The 22,180-nt window shown below is 40.2% G+C and overlaps 1 protein-coding gene across 2 annotated transcripts in view; it reads left to right on the top strand.

Moving 5' to 3' along the window:
- The first annotated feature begins 4,828 nt into the window (after positions 1-4,828).
- Positions 4,829-22,180, top strand: part of LOC131224720 (protein DETOXIFICATION 27-like) — a 54,250-nt gene continuing 36,898 nt past the window's right edge. The window contains exons 1-8 of one of the 2 annotated variants that reach the window (XM_058220033.1): positions 4,835-5,211; positions 5,299-5,840; positions 7,333-7,419; positions 7,624-7,680; positions 9,238-9,476; positions 12,404-12,522; positions 13,047-13,133; positions 13,243-13,444. In XM_058220033.1, coding sequence (XP_058076016.1) covers positions 4,957-5,211; positions 5,299-5,840; positions 7,333-7,419; positions 7,624-7,680; positions 9,238-9,476; positions 12,404-12,522; positions 13,047-13,133; positions 13,243-13,290 — 1,434 coding nt within the window. In that variant the 5' untranslated portion in view covers positions 4,835-4,956 and the 3' untranslated portion in view covers positions 13,291-13,444. Of the gene's footprint in view, positions 5,212-5,298; positions 5,841-7,332; positions 7,420-7,623; positions 7,681-9,237; positions 9,477-12,403; positions 12,523-13,046; positions 13,134-13,242; positions 13,445-22,180 lie in introns of those variants that run through there. The other variant, XM_058220034.1, reaches the window with a different exon arrangement.

The raw sequence follows: 22,180 nt of genomic DNA, 5'->3' as shown, positions 1-22,180 counted from the left end.
TGTACAAGAACTTTATTACACACGTTTGGGCTTTGCGAAGCTCAAAAACAAACTTTTAAAGAGTTATACTGTACTATAATCATGTGGCACATAATCCTCGATGCACAGGAACTCATGAATTATATGACTCGGGCCAAAAAATCAGGCCCATCCACTCATCGGAGGGCAATATTCTTCATAAGGCAATATTAGTACATCGATCATGGTGTGCATGTGATGCATTGCGAGAAGGTTACACGAACTGGTTATGTAGTAAGACATGGACGCAGATTAGCTACTGACAGGTTGAGTAGCGAGACTGCTACTGAAGTGACGTCACCAAGTTCTGTGGGTCCCGCCATGATGTATGTGTCGTATCCACACCATCCATCCATTTGAAAAGATTATTTTAGGGCATGAATCAAAGAATGAATAAGATACAAATCTGTAGTGGACCCCACTACAGAAAACAGTGGAGAGAGTGACATCCACGGTTGAAAAGTTCTTAAGGTCCATCGTGATGTTTATTTGCCAACCAACCCGTTCAAAAGTTAAAAAATACATCAAGAAAAGGGAAAACACAAATATCAGCTTGATCGAAAACTTTTGTGACCTTAGAATTCTTTAATGGTAGGCGTCACTTTCTCCACTGTTTTCTGTGGTGGGGTTCATTGGAGCTTTGAATCTGACTAATTCTTTGGTTCATGCCATAAAATGTTCTCTCCAAATGGATGGATGGTGTGGATACAACACATACATTATGATGGGACCCACATAACTTGGTGACGTCACTTCAGTAGCCAATCTGGCCACTCAACCTGTCAGTAGCTAATCCGAGTCGGTAAGACATTTACACTGTAAGGGTCATCAATGCATGCTCGAGTAGACTGTCATTGGGCTCCCTACTCTTGCAGACTATCATAAGTTTCAACACCCGGTCAAGGGTTCGAGTAGTCCCATCCGTTCACCTTTCTGCATTTGTATAATAGAAAGAATGGAGTATTAGGTTCTCACGAGCCCGTGTGTTACTAGCTGGTAGGATTATGTGATTGTTGGTTGGTCCATCACCAAGACCACATCATCTAGTGATCCGTATAGTAGATACATTGGCACTACTATAATCGTGCATAGGGTTGTACATGAACAGAGTTGGCTCAGTTAATTCCCTCCACTCGACTCAGTTTGAAATTGGGTTCGAGCTGAGTTGAGTAGATTTTTTAGCTTGAAAAAATCTCTTGCTAAGTCCAAGCTAAACCAAACTCGACTTGACTCGGCTCTAGTAACTTGACTTGGTTTGAATCGATTCGACTCGTATCGGGTTTACTTTATATATATATTAAAAATCATAAAACTTAAACTCGAACTCAGCTCGTAGGCTTGAACTCAAACTCAGCTCAAAAGGTCTGTAGCTAGCCTGAGTTGCTGCTTGATGTTAGATAAAATGTGTTGGATATACCGAAAAGAAGATTAAAATAAAATAAATTTCAATTTCGTTTCACTAGGTTGAATCACGTAAAATGATACGCTGTCCTTAAATCGTGATTCGCCCCCTTATCAATTATTGATGGATTACAAGTGAATTGCTTCCATGATAAGACAAGCCTGTCTCTATCTTGCATGTAGCAATCACGATGAGTCCACTTAGGAATGATTTAACACAGCAGATCTATCTTGGCAGAATCAAACAGTGGGTATGTTCATAATATTCTATGAAGGAGATCTGAAGAATCTAATGGAATGGGAGAGATCGTTGTTTTAGATGATGAATTTGGACCGGAATGGTCTAGCTTATATAGACACCACGGAGTGGACCGTTGCTAGGTAGCCATCAATGGTTCAAAACGTTTGAAAAACGTTTCTGACCCTTGATCATTAATTTCATCTGTTTCTGGTCGTCGGATCGAAAGATTTGACCGTTGGATCATCATGGTTCGTCCGTTTTTAGACCGTTGTGGCTTTCAAGGCCGATAGTCATTTTCAGAAATGGCTAACCGTTTCCGATTTATGATCCGATCGTTCTTAGTCGCCTATAAAACCTTAACTCATTTCAGACTCATCGCACCTAGGCTCCTACCAAACCACTCACACCACGCACGTGTGAAGCATGCAAAGTGCGCCACTACAACCACACTACGCTCATACCTAAGCGCGAGCGCACGCATGTGTTTCAGTGCATACGCAACTCGAGCATCAAAATCTCTAAAACATTCAAGTAAAAATACTACACACATATCCACATATAAACCCTAAAACACTTTTTATCATTTTCGATGTGAGACTAAAATTACACACTACACTTTTTTTATTTGAAATTTCCAAAAATCATTTTGACGGCAAATTCTTGAAATTTTGAATTATTTTAAAAAAACTACAAATTTCAAAACCTAAGCTGCTGCTTACTGAGCCAGGCCAAGCTGCCTAGCCAAGCTCGAAGGCTGAGCCAATGAGGGTGGGCCTCACTAGCTAGGTCCCGATGAGGGTAGTACCCAATCTACCCCCAATTGAGATCCCGCATCTTTGTTTTCTGTCCGTGTTAGCTATGCATTCCAAAATTTAACCTCATTTGTAGCCAATTGAAGCTAACCTTGGGTGAAGCCTACCATTGAAAATTCCACTTGTAACATGTCACTCTCAAATTTTTGGCAGGGATGGATTTTTTAGGGAGGCTGATTGCGTCCTACCCCGCATGTCTCCGGCTGGGAACGGGCAGGAGCTCTAAGTGGCCACCGTGATGTATGGGTTTTATCCACACCGTCCATCTACTTTTCCATATCATTTTATGGAATGGAACCAAAAAATAAGAAAATCAAGGCTCAAGAGGACCGCACTACAGCAGTGGTGGCGATGATGCTCACCCTTGAAACTTTCCTAAGCCCTACGGCGAAATTTATTTACCATCCAACCTATTCATAAAGTTACATAGACTTGAACGAAGGGAAATCACAAATATCAGCTCGATCCAAAACTCTCGTGGCCCGTAAGAAGTTTTCAACGGTAAGAGGTTAATCCCCGTTATGTGGTCCACCTGTGTTTTTGATACGCCTCAGTTTAGGCTCTATATCCTAAAATGATACGGATAGATGGATGGACGGTGTGGATAGAACTCATACATCACGGTAGCCACTCAGAGCTCCTGCCCGTTCCCAGCTGGAGACGGGCGGTGGTCGGACGTATTCGAGATGCATGGTGAGGATTAGGTGATGGATCGCATGCATGGTTTGGATGCATGATAGGTGGGTTGCATGAAGTGAGAGTTCACCATGGAAGGATATGCTGCAAAACATGCAAAAGGAATCCTACAATTTACATTGGACAAAAGTGTCATAGTCGTAGAATTTTTTTAAACCTACGCCTCTGATATATCCCTGTCCTATTTTTGGCGGGAATGATTCTTTAGATGTTTGATGCGAATGAAGAGAGCGGATTCGGTGCGGCCCTTGCCGTGGGGACCACCTTGATGTATGTATTCTATATCCTGGCAGTCCATGCGTTCTACCAGATAAATTCAGGGCATTAGTCCAAAAGGAATTTTGGAACGGGGCACTCCATTCCTCACCCGATGCCAATGGGCGAAATCAGCATCCAAAGCCAAAATAGCTGACAAAAGCACTTACCATTGGCTGATGGTGGCCTGTTTGGCGGACGCGGATTGCCTACTGACACGGTCGGTGCTGTGGGCCACGCATGATCTCTGTTTTATGTACTCCATTCATCCAATTTGCTTTTTCCTGACTGTTTAAGGGAATGTGGAGAAAAATGAGATTGATTCAAATCTCATGTGGACCACACCATATGAAACAGTTTTAATTAACAGCTCACCATTAGAAACTTCTTAGGACAACAAAGTTTTGGATGAAGCTTATATTTGTGTTTTCTCTTCATCTATGTCCGTGTGACGTAATCAAGAGGGTAAATGAAAAATAGACATTACGATATGCCCAAAAGGTTAGATGGTAAATAGATATTATAGTGGGCTTTAGGAAGTTTTTAATGGTGGTGTTCATCACCACTGTTTTCGTGTGTAGTCTGCTTGGGATTTGGATTTGCTGCATTTTTGAGTTCGAAAATGATCTGAAAAAATAGATGGTGTTTGAGACTTGTGGAAGCACATGAAGATGAATCAAGCAAAGTATTCTAATCGAATAATCAAATCCAATCACAAATACTTTAAATTTAACATGGAAAAACCCTTGGTAAAAACCAAGGCACAAAGTGATAGTAATCACTATGAAAGCGAAAATTACAAGAGGTAGAGAGAATACCCGATTTGAACAAGCCTGGAAGCTCCCCTTATAAGCCTTTAAAAATCCTAGGAACGAATTAAAAAGCCTTGAGATGCACCATAATCTCAATTACACCCCTATTTATGGCCTATAGGAGAATTACAATCAAAATTGAAAACAAATCTCGTAGATATGCAACTCTGCATAAATCTGCCCGATAGTTCGATGGCACCTTTGATGGTATCGATAGACCATTGATGCCATTGAACCCACTTCGATGGCATTGAATTAACAACCAAAACATTCTAGCAACTACACAAGAATTTCTCGAATTTTACCAATGGCATCGATTTGACTTTCAATGTCATTAAACACCCTTCAATGGCATCGAACAAGACACCAAAAGTGTCCAACAACCAACTTGATTAATTTCGTATTCTATCGATGACATCGAGTTAACTTCGATGGCATTGAAGCCTGCTGGATGGCATCAAAGCTTGCTCGAATTTGTCGTCAACAGACCTCTTGATTTACAAATTTAAGACATTAATCAACAAATGAATGGGGCAGATGAAACACATACATGATGGTGGGGTCCACATATACTGTCTAATAGTCGCCTAGCTATTGGCAGCGTCGGTAGGCAATCCGCTTCCCCGCTTGGCTGCCAAATCTTGAATGCTCTTTAAAGAGACTTATCCCTCTCTCTCGGGAAATTAATAATAATAATAACAAAGATAACATAAGAGTCAAGATGGAGGACCAAGAAGAGAAAGTGCCTTTGCTGCTTGAACCAGCAGTCGAAGCCGGTGAAGTTGGTTTGAGCCGCAAGATCCTGATCGAATCAAAGAAGCTATGGAGAATCGCCGGGCCCGCCATCTTCAACCGCCTAGCTATGTACACCATGAACATCATATCGCAAGCCTTTGCCGGTCACTTGGGCGATCTTGAGCTTGCTTCCTTCTCCATCGCCTGCACCGTCATCCTAGGACTTGTATTCGGGCTCATGGTAATCTTCTTCTCCCTCTCTTTCCTTCAATTACAGATTCCTTCACTAAATACATTTCCAACAATCAAATAACATCTATCACTGCAGTTAGGGATGGCAAGTGCTCTAGAAACGCTATGCGGACAAGCTTTCGGAACAAAGAAGCACCACATGTTGGGGATCTACCTGCAACGGTCTTGGATCGTCCTCGTTGGCATCTCGATCCTGATTTTGCCAGTATATATCTATGCAGCTCAGATCTTGATGTTCATGGGTCAGTCACGAGACATCGCCGAGATGGCAGGGAACATATCTCTATGGATGCTCCCTACTCATTTCTCCTTCGCCTTCCAATTACCTCTTCAAAGGTTCTTGCAGTGCCAGCTCAAGAATGCTGTTATCGCATACGTGTCTGCGGTGGCATTGGTTGTCCACATATTCATTAGCTGGCTCTTTGTGTCCGTGCTTGATTTCGGTATCATTGGGGCTGCATGCACCATGAATTTCTCATGGTGGGTGGTGGTGCTTGGCCAGTTTGGTTATACTGTTTTCGGATGGTGTCCTCTTACATGGACCGGTTTCTCTAAGGAAGCCTTCTCTGGATTGTGGGAGTTTCTCAGACTCTCCGCAGCTTCGGGTGTTATGTTGTGGTACTCTCTTTCTCTTTGCTTGAGTTTATTGTATATTTTGTATAATTTAATGGTGCCAGCGTATCAACCATCACACCCTGCCCTAGTATAAAATAATTCTGACGCAGGGAAGGACATGATGAGTCCACGTTTTACTTAGGGATAATTACCCCGAATCTAAGAACCTTCTCTGAACTATTTACAAAGATTTCTCAAATTTAGAAGAGAATAAAACAGAAAATAATTTCTAATAATTCAAAATAAATTAATTCATGACAAAAACCGAATTTACAATTCTTTAAATAGTGAATTCTAACTTAGGATGAAGTTTTAAGACTCAAACTCCCTAAAGACATGACTTATTATAAATAGTAAACTTATTATTTATATACGATCATGATTAGAGCCAGGCACGAGACCGACTTGACTTGACTGACTCGACTCATCCGACTCGTTCAAACCCGACTCAATTCGAACCGAATGGGTGAGCCAGTCCGAATTGAGTAGGCTTCGCCCAATTCAAACTCAAATCGAGTCAAGATCCAGTCAGACTCAACTCGATCCAAAATCCGACTCGACTCGTTTCCGTGTGTGTGTGTGTGTGTGTGTGTGTGTGTGTGGATATATAGATAAAACCTAATTTCTAATTATCTCTAACCTTATCGACCGCACCCGACCCCGACCCGATCCTAAACTCTCTCCCTCCCTCCCTCCCTCCCTCCCTCATCCTCCTCCTCCTCCTCCTCTTCCAAGCCCAACAACCACCAACCACCACCCCCACCCTCTCTCTCTCTCTCTCTCTCTCTCTCTCTCTCTCTCTCTCTCTCTCTCTCTCTCTCTCTCTCTATCCAAATCGGTGCCAACTCGACCTGACTTAGTACCTCTAATCGGATCAGACTCGGTCCAGATCAGTCCAGGCCATACTAGGATTCGGATCGGGTTAGACATGCTGGACACTTTTTCTTTTTTTTTTTTGAAAAACTTTTAGATATATCAAGAATGTCAAATTCAGTATCAAGTCAGATCGAATTCAGGCCAGGCCTATTTCAAAACCAGATCGAGTCAGGTTAGCCCTAACTCGATCCGACTCGACTCAATGCCCAGCTCTGGTCATGATTCTTACTAGACTTCATGGTTTTCGGCAAAAATTAATAACTATAAAATTTGGCCTAACCACGTTGTTCTCCTAATTTTTCTAAGCCCATTCCACATGCCCAACTCAAAGGATTAAAAGTTATGATCAAACTAAAACTTACTATTTATAGTAAAAACTAGCGTGGGCAACCCAGTGTAGCGGGGTTGGTTGGCTAAATTAGCTTCTCTTGCCACAAAATCATATATGATGTGTCGAAAAACTCATTTCGGTTTGTCAGATATGACTGTTTTGAGGTTCTGATGGTCCTGATCGCTTTCGCCTATGACCTGCTTTGGTCCATCTTGGCCGTGAAAGTGTCCGCGACCCACTCTACATCAAATTCTAACATTGTTTTTTTAATATATTTATTTATCACAGTTTAGAGAACTGGTACTATAAAGTGTTGATCGTGTTAACTGGGAATATGAAGAATGCTGAAATCGCGGTCGATGCGTTATCCATCTGGTTCGAGTCTTGTACTTTATTTTATTTTATTTTGAGAATGTTATGCCATAGAACTGATCTCGTGTGAATCTCATCACCGTTCGATCTACGTCATGTTACCATTCGGTGTTGATCGGAGGTTAGTCAGATTCGCGTGTAGTGAAGTGGGTCATTTTTCCTGTATCTTCTTCGGTGAATGATTCCTTTTGTTACCTTTTTGGACAGCATATCCATCAATAGTTGGGAGATAATGATTCCATTTGCATTCTTCGCTGCAACTGGGTACGCTCCTTTGAATGCTAATCTTCTTTCTTTCTTTCTTTTTTTCTTTTTTTTTTTTTTTCCTTAAAAAAAAATAAATAAATAAACAAAATAAACAAAAATAAACAAAAAAATAAACAAAAAAAACTTTTAGGGCCCATTTGATTTGTCTTGAAAGAGACATGAACTGTGTGATGTCGGTGCCATTCTACCTGCCAAAACTTTGTGAGCATCAACATGCTGTGGGTGTCTTATAATCAACCTCATCAATTCAATTTGCTAGCTCATGTCTGGGCGTGAGCCTAAAAATGAGGCAGATCCAAAGCTAGGGTGGACCACCCTTTAGGAAGGGGTGGGAATGATGATGCCCATTGTTGAAACCTAGATGGGGCCCACATGTGTTTATTTGACATCCAACTTGTTCACAAGATCACGATTGACATAGATGAAAGGAAAAGAAAATATCTAACTTGATCCAAAACTAAAAGCCCTTGAGAAGTTTTCAATGGTAGGCATTCAGTCCCCAATCTTTTATATGGTGTGATTCACTTGAGCTTTGGATCTATCTCAATTGTGGGATTATGCCCTAAAATAATTTGAAAAAAAAATAAATTAAATCAATTAATGGCATGGATATAACACAAAAATCTAAATTCTCTGCCTGCCACAAGCAGAAAAATCCTACTTTCCTGCATCATGATTGGCCAAAATTATCACTGACATTATGAGCACTATTGCATTAAATGCAGCATACGACGATATGGCCAAGTGAAAATGCAGCATCCAATGATATGGCCAAATGAAAATATAACACAATAAAATTATTCTTAATAATGCAGGGTGGAAACTATCTCACATATAGTGACAAGTGTGTGCCTCGACCCAGCGCTAATCTGATCATGATAATAGATGTGGGTTTCCCAAGCACAAATTCCTTTTTTTTCTTTTTTTCGAATATTTCAAGTTTAGTGTTCAATAATTTTAACAGTCTAACAGTGTCTGCTAGCACCTACTGAAAAACCAAAGTTAGTAGACTCCATCAGCGGTTTTGCCTCTATCACCATCCATTATCAAACCCAAATTCTTAAATACATACAAGTTTGACCACACAAGACGTGTCATTCCTTCCATTTTCTTGGATTACTTCTCACATAATTGATGACATACCATGAAGGGGAGTGATTTTATATACTATGGAGTGAGTGATCGTTCATATAATTTGCATACACATGGCCAACGAATTAAGCCGTTGAGATCTTGTGTCCCACTGTAGATGGGTCCCTTAAAAAAAATTTGATTGAATCCATCCCGACCTCAAATTAATGGACATAAATATTTTGGTTGTTGTTGAATCTAAACTCTTTTCCTGTTAATGGTCCACTAGCTTTCCACCAATAGCGCGTATTCTCTACAAATATGGGCAAGTCAGGACATCATGTCAGTGTAGAGTTTGATTTATGACCCATCTAAAATGGGCCTTATATTCCTATGAGTACAATCTGTAAATGTATTATTAAACACTTCCTTAATCAAGGTTTAAATCTTGTAAATAGTATATGGTGTTTGTGATTATTACAGAGTACGTGTTTCGAATGAACTCGGAGCTGGAAATGGGAATGCTGCAAAGTTTGCTACAGTTGTATCGGTGGTGACATCTTCGGTGATCGGACTCTTCTTTTGGGTGGTGATCATGGCCTTCCATGACAATCTGGCTCTGATCTTCACATCAAGCACTGTGGTTATCGATGCAGTTAACAGATTGGCTGTCCTATTGGCTTTCACCATCCTCCTTAATAGCATCCAACCAATTCTCTCTGGTGAGTCTTGGGTCTGTGGCCCACTAACACGCGATATTCCCGTGTTTCAGATTGAAATAATTCACCATCTAGGCCAGAATTGCAGGTAGAAATCACTAAAAAGCAACTAGAATAAGAAGCATGCATATGGAATTGGGCATCTGTTGATCTGAACCGTGAATGGATCGTGTCCTAGAAATCTCTGAAATTGGAATATCTTAGACATCACTTTTCCTTTTCTCAGTTGATTGTGGACTGCTGCTGTATTTCTTTTCTTGTCCATCTATTTGTGGGCCACTAGTCTAAAGGTTAGAGTGTTATATAGGGTTTTGGAATAGCAGGTAGGATATTTTGGAAGGGTCCATCCATGGCGAGGCCCAATCTGCACATTGTTGGAAATTGTAACATGATAGATTTGTTGATAGAGTGACTTTAATTTGGTGCAGTGTTGTTTGGTCCACCATGAAATTTATAGGTCGACCTAAGCATATTGGGATGTTCTCAGTTGATGAGATCTACTTCAGTTGACTGAGAGATTTTGATGATGTCTCTGTCGAGCCGAACGTGCGACCAAGTAAAATGTACAAGTGTGAGTTTCTACTTCTAATTTCGTACAAAATCCTATAAATTGGCTTCTAATCACACAATTAGAATAGAACGAAATGAGCTTAGTATGGGATTTTGAGAAATAAGTTAGGGTATCTCATCTATAATTTATTCTCTCTTATAACTTTCTGATTATAGTTAATTGTTCATGGCTTATTACCATGTTTTTTTTGTTTTCACATAAATTAATTTTTTCATGTAAAATTTATCCATTCTTTGTGGTTGCTTAAAATTTTCTTTTCCTGTTGCCTTGTATATATGCATCAGTCTCAAGTTACTTCTACACCATAGATAAGTGGTGTTAAAACTTGTTGCATCCCCAGTAGGATTATCATAGCCATTTATCTCTTCAAATGAACCAACTTTCAATTTAGCCGTCTGGTTGAAGGTCACTGTTCACATGAGTTGGACCAATGCCTTACAGTTTTCCATCTGGTCTAATCAGATTAACCATTCCATTTCCATTCAATATATATATATATATATATATATCTGAGTTTGGTGTTCGGGAAGTTCGTTAACCGTTCACCAAGTCCGGCAAATGGTGAGGAGGCTGTCACGACCCAAGTTTGGGACTTGGGAAGTAGTAGATCCTGGGTTCCAGATTTGAGGTGTAACAGAAGTTTTTCCATCCAGTCCATCTGAGTTCATTGAAAAATTCTGCGATAAACACTTCTTTAAATTTGGCATTATTTTTCTCATGATACTGTTGATAAAAGTAACCTGCTGATGCATGTAAATATGTGGTTAAGATTGAAATTTACACTGGTTGAGCTTGCAGACCAATCATTTACACCAATGTGTCACATCTGCGGGACATTTGAACCAGGCATGTATAACTCATCAAGCGTACTGCACCATTGAAATAGATGGCTGATGGTATAACTCAAAGTACAAATGTGGTCCACTTAATGAGTTGATCAGCCTGATTTTCATGGTGGGTCCTAAGTTTTGGAAGGTCACTTATCATGTGCACATCTGAGATGTCAGTAAGAAAAACATTATTGCATGCTAAGTCAGCATACAACCGGCAGCAGGTGATCAGTTTGCCATTCTTATTATGTAAGTACGTCACCACCAAGAGCGTCTCGCATCTCACTGTTATAATACACCTTCATGCATCATCGTAATATGATGGAATACCCATATGCTAACACGTGAATCGATCGAAAATCTGGACCGTACAATATGCTTGAGCCACATTTTATTGCACACACTCCAAATTTTGCTTTTATCTGATGATGTTAACCACTCAGAGAATGGGTTCCTTTGTCCATAGGAAAAGGCCTGCTACTCTCTGGCCTACGTACATACCGGGGTCACTTTCTCTACCATGGGAAAACGACTAAACGTTCATGAAATCCGCCCAGTCGATAGGGTGCATCTAGCACAAGCCTAACCGAGACGAGCTTGGCCTAGCTAGCCTCGGATCGGCCAGTAGACTACCCAGATTGAACTCAGCTCAGCTCAGTCTTCGAGCCTGACTGGCTAGATCAGCAGCTCAGGCCGGCTCGAGCCCAGTCGTGCTGAGTTTGAGCTCAATCTCTTGAGATAAGTTTGAGTTCAAGCCTACAACGTGAGCCGGAATTTAGATTTTAGAAATTTTAATATATATAATATATAATTTATAATTTATTTAAATGTAAATATTTACAAAATATTTATATTAAGTGAACTGATCTAAGTTGAATCGATTTGAACTGAGTCAAGTTTCGAGTCGAGTCGAGTCTAACTCGGTTTAGCTTGGACTCGGCTCAAATTTTTTCTATCTCAATTTTTTTGTTTTTTTCAAACTTTTCCGAGTTGAGTTCAGTGAGTTAACCGAGCTAACTCGGTTCATGTACAGCTCTAGGAGCATCACCCCTTGTTAAACCTAGCAAGATTCCAGAAATCAGGTTGATTCAATACTTAGGTGGGCTACGCCATAAATTTATAGCTAAAAACCTCTAAATTCAGGTAGTATGGAATGAGTTCTGGGATACTGTGATTTTTAGGTAATTATTTCGTCTGATGAGACACATCAGATGAATGGATTGGATGGCCCATAAACACCACAGTGGGCCTACACAAAACTAGTGAAAACTAATGGTGGATGATCCCAAGTTCCACCTACGTGGCTCTTGGTGCGTGAGGTACGGCTCTTTGTTCAGGTAATATCAACGGATGCCTTCATAATTTTGTCCACCACACACTTTCAGGTCATTGAACAAATGGTTAGGATCATACGAACATCACAGTATTTGGGCCATAAGCAAGTATTATTTCGGTGCAGCAGACGGATGGTCTAGATGGCACGATCATATATTTTCAAGGTTATCAACTAATAGAGATCAGTATTGCAGGTGTTGCAGTGGGGTCTGGTTGGCAAGCGTACGTGGCATATGTTAACATTGGATCTTACTACTTAATTGGAGTCCCTGTTGGAGTTTTATTGGGATGGCTCTTTCATCTTGGAGTCCTGGTACTACTCTTCTTCACTTTAGATAAAATCTGACACATGTGGAGTGATCTTGATCGTCTATCCGTTGGGCTTCACTTTGGATGGCTCTGGGCAGGGTTTGGGCATCTGGGCTGAAGTTTATGAAAAGGCTCACCGTTTCTGAGTTTAATGGGTGGGCCTGCTTTTGGATTGAAGACCCAACTATTAAACAGAACACCTCTTGATTGTGGCCCATTAAAATTTGGACCCTTAAAGGGCTGCTCAAACATGACCTGGCCCGGTCCATCCCTGGCTCTGGTTTTAGGATGTTTGCAGAATGTCCTGTGCCTGTTTCAAGTTCGATATACATATATTGTGACTGAGCATAGGGCTCAAGGCCCACTATGAATGGGCCAGGCCCCATGAGGGACAAATAAAGAGGCAGAACTTGGGCTGACCTGATTCCGACCATTGTCAATCACTAACTTATCTGAAGATCGTATTTAGTTTTCTTTTCTTCAAAATAATGATATTTAAGCATTGAACGCCTGCATATAAAATCACAGGGTATCTGGGCCGGAATGATTGGTGGGACCGCCATCCAGACGCTGATTTTGGCTTACATGACACTGCGGTGTGATTGGGAAATGGAGGTAAGGCGTGCACACACATCACATCCAGCATCCCTCTGTTGTATTTTGAATTACTACTTGCATTCATTTTAATATCTTAACAAGACTATTTTGTGCTATGTCATCACAGGCCAAGAAAGCGAGCGGGCGAATGAATAGAGAGGTGGTTTCTTCATGAAAAGTCTGGAGGAGATTGAATTTCATTAATGCCTAAATGACAGTGATTAGATTCACCAATGGGCAATGTATTTAGGTCGGATGCCCGACTGATCAAGCTCACACATGCATGTGAAGGAGACTTGCAATATTGTTGAATTGATTTTGGTATTCAACTGAAGTTACTCAGGGAATAACTACTCCGAATCCAGAGAACTCTCTGGACTCCTCACTAAGCTTCCTTGAATTCACGAGGGATAAAATTAAAAATAATTCCTAATAAATTTGAAATAAATTGATTGATGATAAAATAACAAAATTACCATACTTTAAATAATGAGCTCAAACCTAAAATAAAGTTTTAGACACAAACTCCAAATCAAACAACCTAAAAACGTGACTTAATGTAAAATAGTAAACTTACTATTTATAATCGGTCATCATTCCTACTAGACTTCATGTTTTAAAAATAGCAAGTGGCCAATTTAACCTAACCATGTTATTCTTTTAATTTTTCTAAGCCTTTTTTATGTTAATCATGACTCTTATAACTCAAATGATCAAAAGTTAAGATCCAATTAAAACTTATTATTTATAGTAAAAACGAAAATAGAATAGACTTTTGACCATCGATCTGATGGAAGCTAACAAATCCAGCATGGGCAACCCATTGTAGAGGAGTTGGTTGGCTAAAGTAGCTTCTCTTACCCTAAAATCATATATGATATGCCGAAAAACTCATTCCAATTTATGAGATACAACTGTTTTAAGGTCTTAACGGTACAGATCATTTCTGCCTTGGATCCGCCCTTCTCTATTCCATCTTTGCCATGAAAGTGTTTGTGACCCACTCTACATCAAAAGTTCTCAGGTGATAGCATCTCTAAACTGCAATGCCGATTCTTTCACCTCTAAGTTTTATCAATTTCATGCCAGCCACTAATTATATCTGCTACAGCACACGCCATGCCACAACCTAGCATCTCAAACCCCGTCCTCCACTCTGGAAATCTGAACCTTCTCGACATAGCCCTTTCCTTTCAGATGGGCCATCTGGGAAAGGCAGGCCATTGCCATCATTGGACCCGGACATGAAAATCGACCTGAGGACGTTGTAGGAAGATGGGACAAGATGTGAGTTTGCTTTTGGCAACAAAAATGTAAGACTCAGTAGTGACGTTGTGAACTTGAAGACGAGCAATTATCTCAAAGGGGTGTGAAATTGAAGAGAATGGATCTGACTTATAATGGAGTTGTGGATGATGATTGCTGATTTCTTTGTTAAAATTATTTTTTGGCTGAGGTGATGGTGGTTCCCACAACAGGTTTTGAATCGATGGTGGGCAAATGTTGGGAGATTTCCTTTCTAAAGGGGAGGTGATTTTAAAAGAGGAACAAGGCGTCCTCTGATTTACGGGACATGGTCAGGCTGCTAATCACGTAAGGAGGGACATGATGAGATCAATCACTGTTTTTTATGTAGAGCGAGTCGTGGACAGTTTCATGGCCAAGATGGATCAGAAATGACCCCGTCAATGACCGAAGTGATCTATACCATCGAACCTTAAATCGAGCGTATCTTACAATCTGGAATGAGTTATCAAGCGTAAAATATATGATTTTAGGGTAGAACGAGCTACTTTAGCCAACCAACCCTGCTATGCCAGGTTACGCAAGCTAGATTTGTGAAATACCCCTGGATTGACGGTCATTTTTTAATTTTAATTCCATTTTTATTATAAATAGTAAGTTTTAGTTTGATTATAATTCTTCATCCATTGGGCTTTAAGAGTTACGCCCAACGCGAAAAGAGCTTAGAAAAATTAGGAGAACAGCTTGGTGAAGCCAAATAGGACACTTACTATTTTTGGCCAGAAACCTTGCGCACTAGTAGACATCATGATCGTCTATAAAAAGTAACTTTACTATTTATAGTAAGTTGTGAATTTTAGGAGTTCTAGTTGTAATTTGCTTCTGATTTCTCTCTCATTGCTTGGTATCCCTATTTAAAGGGTTGTCAACTTATTTATTTCATTTATTAATCAATTTTGAATTTTATAGAATTTATTTTATATTTTGCTTGCTGTCTTTCTCATGGATTCGAGAAGCCTCTATGAGGACTCCAGACAAGTTCCGTGGATTTGGAACAATTATCTTCTTGAGGGAGACGGTGCTTGACCTCATCACATTCATCCTTGCATCAATTGGTATCAGAGTGATGATTTCCCTTGAGCCGGTAGCAAGTATAGAAGGTATGAACCAAAATCTTATAGACAGTGATCCAGGGATTCGTGATCTTGAGGAAAGAATAAAAGCTTCCACCTGGAGAGTCAGTTGACCATGTAAGGGCTACAGGTAACCCTCGACCGTCTTGTGGGTGCGCTACTTCTGCCCCGAGCCCTAGGCGGTGCTCCGCCACCTATGATTGCTCCACCACCCGTGGTTGCTATACAACACAACCCCGATTTCCGTACAGTACTATCAGTGGCAAACCATAAGGTTACACCAGATGATTCAAGTTCTAGCAACGAGAACCTTAATGAAGGTTTTGTCCAACGACTAATCCATGGAGGCGATCATCTAGATCGTGCTGAAAGAGACTATCGAGATAAAGCTGAACTTCTTAGTTTTAATGGTTTATTACGCATAAAAGATTTTCTCAATTGGCTAATCGAAGTAGAGAGATATTTTAATTATATGCACGTGTCAGATCATAAAAAGGTAAAATTAGTAGCGTTTAAATTAAAATCCGGTGCTTCTGCATGGTGGGAGTAATTACAACTCTCATGAGCCCGCCAGAACAAGGTGTGTATCTCATCATGGCCACGGATGAGACATATTTTTTATCACTATTCTCCCCCAATAATTATGAGTAAATATTATTCTAGCAATACCAAAATTGCCAACAAGAAAATCGAACCGGCACAGATTACACTGAAGAATTTCAACGGTTGGCAACACGAAATGATTTGTCAGAATCTGAGTCACAGAAGGTGACACAATTTATAGGTGGGTTACGACTAACAATTCAGGACCAAGTTCAAATGTACCTAGTCGGAACCGTGGATGAATCAGTTTAATTGGCGGGTAGGTTAAAAACGTAACTTGCAAGAGTTCCTACTCGGCCCTATCCTTCAACTCGACCTCTCATGACAGGTCCCACGCAGGATCCAGTGCTGGTACGAGGAAAAGATCTAGTAAGAGAACATCATCAATGTCCTGCAACTGCAAACCATGATAAGGGGAGCGGCTCATCCAAACCTCAATGTGCAACACCCACAACAGCGGGCCCGAGTAAGATTCCAAATCCTTATGCTCGGCCAAGGTCGAACAATTGTTACTGCTGTGGCCAACCAAGCCACTTATCAAATACCTGTCCTCAATGTCCTGCAGTACATTTGACCATAAACGAAAGGGGCACTAAATATGAGGCCGCAGAAGAAGACCCTGCCTTTGATGAGCATAAACAAGCCACTAAAGAACTAGCAGATTGCGATAAATTGACAGGTGAGTATCATGGAGAATCTCTAGTTGTGAGGCGATTACTGTATATCTTAAGGAAGGAATTACATCCACAGCGACACAATATATGCCACACTCGGTGTACTGTCAATGGAAAGGTCTGTGATGTGATCATAGATAGTGGTAGTAGTGAGAACATCGTCTCAAGGGTGATGGTGGACAAGTTGTAACTACCAATGACAAAACATCCTTACTTGTACTTAATTGGCTAGATAAAAAAGGTGAACGAGACCAAGGTAACTGAATAATGCATTATCTCATTTTCAATTGGCAAAAATTTTAAGGATTAAATACTTTGCAACATGGTCGACATGAAAACATGCCATATGTTACTCGGTTGACCCTGGCAGTTGAACCGTGATATGACCCGTTGAGGACGAGATAATGTCTACATATTTGTCAAGTATAGTAAAAAAAATAATCTTTGCCCTTATGGCACCATAGAACCACCCTGAAGCCTCTAAAGTGAAGGAGAGTTCCCTCTTGACCATTCGGGATTTCATTGAGGAATCCAAGGAAACCAACGAGGTATATACCATAGTGGTGAAGGGCGAGGAATCGGAACCGTTGAACATTCCTCCAAGTTTAAGACTATTGCTAAAGGAATTCAAAAAAGTTTGGCCTAAAGATTTACCTGATAGATTGTCGCCCATGAGGGACATCCAACATCACATAAACCTCATCCCTGGGGCTAGCCTACCCGACCGCCCTCACTATCGGATGACTCCAAATGAGTGTGAGATACTTCAGGGGTAAGTGAGGGAAATAATCCGCAAGGGTCTCTTGAGAGAGAGCATGAGCCCATATATCGTACCAGTATTATTAATAAAAAAAGATGGAAGCTGGTGCATACGTGTCGACAGTCGGTCAATCAACAAAATTACCATCAAATATCGATTCCAAATAACACGGTTGGACGACATGCTTGATATAATAGAAGGGGCCAATGTGTTCTTTAAACAAGACCTAAGGACCGGGTACCATCAGATTCGTTTGACTCGGTGATGAGTGAAAAATGACATTCAAAACCAAGGAAGAGTTATATGAGTGGCTGGTCATGCCCTTCGGCCTATCGAACACACCAAGTACTTTTATGCGTTTAATGAATCAAGTTCTAAAATCGTTCACTGGCCGATTTGTGGTAGTATATTTTGATAACATACTGATATATAGCCATGATGAGACAGAGTATAGGAAACATCTTAAGCAGGTGTTGTAGGTCTTACAAATTAACAAGTTGTATATCAACTTGAAGAAATGTATTTTTTAACGGATAACTTGTTGTTTTTAGGATTTGTTGTAACGTCCATGGGCATCCGTGTGGACGATGAAAAGGTGCGAGCCATTAGGGAATGACCGATCCCGACAAACATTCATGAAGTGAGGAGTTTTTACGGGTTGACGACCTTTTATCATCGATTCATGCAAAATTTTAGCATAATTGTCGCACCTATTACAAATTGCATGAAAAAAGACTATTTCAATGGACCAATGAAGCTGATAAGAGCTTTCATGAGATTAAGTATCGTTTGTCCACAATACCAGTCTTGGTGTTTCCTAATTTCGACAAGCTATTTGAAGTTAAGTGTGACACTTCATACGTCAGAATTAAAGGATATTATCACAGGAAGGTAGGATGGTAGCCTTCTATCGCAAGAAGCTGAGCGAAGCCCAAAAGAAGTAGTCGACGTATGAGCTTAAATTGTATGCAGTTGTTCACGCACTGCGACATTGGTAACATTATTTGATTCAAAGAGTGTTTGTTTTGTATATTGATAATCAAGCATTAAAGTTTATTGATAGTCAGACTAACGTGAATCATGTTCATGCTAGATGGGTTACGTTTTTACAGGAATTCGCGTTCGTTCTGAAGCACAAGTCAGGATAACAGAACAAGGTGGTTGATGCACCTAGTCGTTGTGCATCACTACTTGTTACGATGAGCAACGAGGTGGTCAGCTTCGACTGTCTCAAAGAGTTGTATGCCGAGGACGAGGACTTCAAAGATTCTTAGATGATGTCAAGAAGGTTACCCCAGTGACCTTCATATACAGGATGGTTTCCTCTTTAAAGAGAATCGATTGTATATCCCGCAAACTTTTTCGAGAGAGTAGATTATTCAGGAGCCACATGAAGGAGGCCTCGGTGGACACCTTAGGCGAGATAAGACGCGAGCTTGTGGAAGAGCGGTATTACTGGGCACAATTGGAATGTGATGTAGGAAAAGCAGTACAATGTTGTCATTTTTGTCAAACCTCTAAGGGGCAATCTTAGAATACGAGCTTTTATACCCCGTTACTTGTGCCTGACGGTCCTTTGGAGGATTTATCTATGGACATTATGCTTGGTCTCCCATGAACACAATGTGGCATGAATTCAGTGTTTGTGGTGGTAGATCATTTCTCCAAGATGACGCACTTTATCACATGCAAGAAAACCCTTGATGCAACATACGTAGTAAATCTATTCTTTAGGGAGGTCGTACGACTACACAGGGTCCCCAAGACCATTACTTTTTATCTTCATACAAAGTTCATTAGCTACTTTTAGTGGACTTTGTAGACTCGATTCGATACACGACTTCAATTCAGCACCGCCTACTACCCATAAACTGATGGGCAGACCGAGGTTGTGAATCACACGTTGGGAAACCTTATTTGCTGTATTTTAGGAGAAAAATCAAAGTACTGGAATTTGATCTTGTCTTAAGCAGAGTTTACATTCAACAGCATGGTGAACCACTCGATAGAAAAATCACCATTCTAGATTATTTACGGACGAGTGCCTCGCCACACATTTGACTTAGTCCCTCTGCCCAAGCTCCCAGGCACGAGCATTGTAAAAGAACATATGCCAAACCAGATCATGGGCATTCATGCGAAAGTGCAGACCAATCTACATGCCTCGAACAAGAAGTACAAGGAACAAGCGGACAAGCATCGGCGACAAAAAGTGTTCGAGGTAAGCGGCTGCATTATGGTCCATCTGCTTAAAGAGAGATTTCCAACCGGAACATACAACAAGTTGATGAATAAGAAGATTGAACCCGTCCCAATCATCCGAAAGATCAATGACAACACTTATGTTGTTGATCTTCCAGATGACATGGAGCTCTCATGTCATGGACTTTTAACGTTACGGACCTGACTGAGTATCATGAACCATAGCAGGACGATAACTCGAGAACGAGTTCTTTTGAAGTGGAGGGGACTGATGTAGAAGGGGTCGTGGACAGTTTTATGGCCAAGATGGATCAGAAAAGGCCCGGTCGACGATAGAAGTGATCTGGACTGTCAAACCTTAGATCGGGCGTATCTCATAATCCAGAATGAGTTATCGACTGTAAAATATATGATTTTGGGGTAGAACAAGCTACTTTAGCCAATTAACCCCGCTACGCAGGGTTTTGCAAGCCAGATTTGTGAAATATCTCTGGATTGATGGTCGTTTCCTTATTTTAATTCCGTTTTTACTATAAATAGTAAGTTTTAAGTAGTTTGATTATATATAACTCTTCATTCGTTGGGCTTTAGGACTTGTGCCCAACGCGAAAAGAGCTCAGAAAAATTAGGAGAACAACTTGGTGAAGCCAAATAGGACACTTACTATTTTTGGCCGAAAACCTTGCGCACTAGTAGACATCACGACCAAGTTTACTATTTATAGTAAGTTGTGAATTCTAGGAGTTTTAGTTGTAGTTTGCTTCTAATTTCTCTCCTATTGCTTGGTATCCTTATTTAAAGGGTTTTGAAATCGTTTATTTCATTCATTAATCAATTTCGAATTTTATAGAATTTATTTTCTATTTTACTTGCTTTCTTTCTTGTGGATTCGAGAATTGGGGAGTCCAAAGAAGTTCCGTGGATTCGGAACATATATCCTCTTGAGAGAGATGGTGCTCGACCTCATCAGGTTCATCCTTGTGTCAATCTTCCTTAGGGCATATCTACTCCAAATTCACATAGCTCTCTATGGAGTTCTAGAGTCAAACTCAAACACCCTAAAAATGTGACTTACTATAAATAGTAAACTTATTATTTATAGATAGTCTTCGTTATTATTAGACTTCATGATTTTCTATCAAAATGTGACTTATTATAAATAGTAAACCTATTATTTATAGACAGTCTCCGTTGCTACTAGACTTCATGGTTTTATGCCAAAAATGTTAATCTCCTCACTTTTTAAAGCCTTTTTCCTGTGGAGCACAACTCCCACAACTCAAAGGATTAAAAGTTATATTCAAACTAAAATTTACTATTTATAGTAATTAAAAAAACAAAAAAAAAAACAAAATTAAATGAACTTTTGACCATGAATATGATGGAATCTTGCAAATGTGGCATGGGCAACCCAACATAGGGGGTTAGTTGGCTTAAGTAGCTTCTTCTACCCTAAAATAATATATAATATGTCGAAAAACTGATCTCAATTTGCGAGGCTGATTTAAGGTCCTGACGGTCTGGATCATTTCTGACCTGCTCTACATCAGCTAACCACTAGAATGACCCCTTCGCAGCCATGAAAGTGTCTGCGACTGACTCTACATCAACTAACCACTGAAATGACCCCCTTCGTAGCCATGAAAGTGTCTGTGACTAGCTCTACATCAGCTAACCATTGGAATGACCCCCTTCGCAGCTATGAGCCATTACACAAATTGAGATGAGTAAAATGTCTCCAAAATGATTTGTAGCTGGTTTTTTAGCTTAATCCCCTTTCTTTACCTTGTTCTGGTCTATCATTCTCTCCCATGTGTGGGGCCATCACATGATCAGGCCATCCATTTTTACGTGGACCACTAAAATGGTATAAATTTGAACAATTGTTTGAACTTCCTAACATGACACATCTTTCAGCCTTTTTCATTTAATAATGAAACCAAATGATCTTTTAGTGTCATCCAAATGGGTGCTTAGATTCTCCCATCATTCTGTAGCATAGTTATGACTCAGCAATCTGCACGACTCATTTAGCCCTTGATGCAGGGGTCAATGTCATGGATAACTATTCCAACTCCATGGAATTTCTCTGGACTCCTCATAGAGGCTTCTCGAATCCATGAGAAAAAAAGCAAGTAAAATAGAAAATAAATTCTATAAAATTCAAGATTGATTAATGAATGAAATAAAGGAGTTCACAGCCCTTTAAATAGGAATACTAAACAATTGGTGTGAAATCAGAAGCAAATTACAACTAAAAGTCCTACAATTCACAACTTACTATAAATAGCAAACTTACTATTTATGGACGGTGTGATGTCTACTAGTGCGCAAGGTTTTTGGCTTCACCAAGTTGTTCTACTAATTTTTCTAAGCTCTTTTTGCGTTGGGTGCAACTCCTAAAGCTCAATGGATGAAGAGTTATAATGAAACTAAAACTTACTATTT

The sequence above is a fragment of the Magnolia sinica genome, chromosome 14 (assembly GCF_029962835.1).
Source record: "Magnolia sinica isolate HGM2019 chromosome 14, MsV1, whole genome shotgun sequence".
NCBI lineage: Eukaryota > Viridiplantae > Streptophyta > Magnoliopsida > Magnoliales > Magnoliaceae > Magnolia > Magnolia sinica.
Note: the sequence above shows the minus strand (reverse complement) of the source record. Positions and strands in the feature narration are given on the sequence as shown.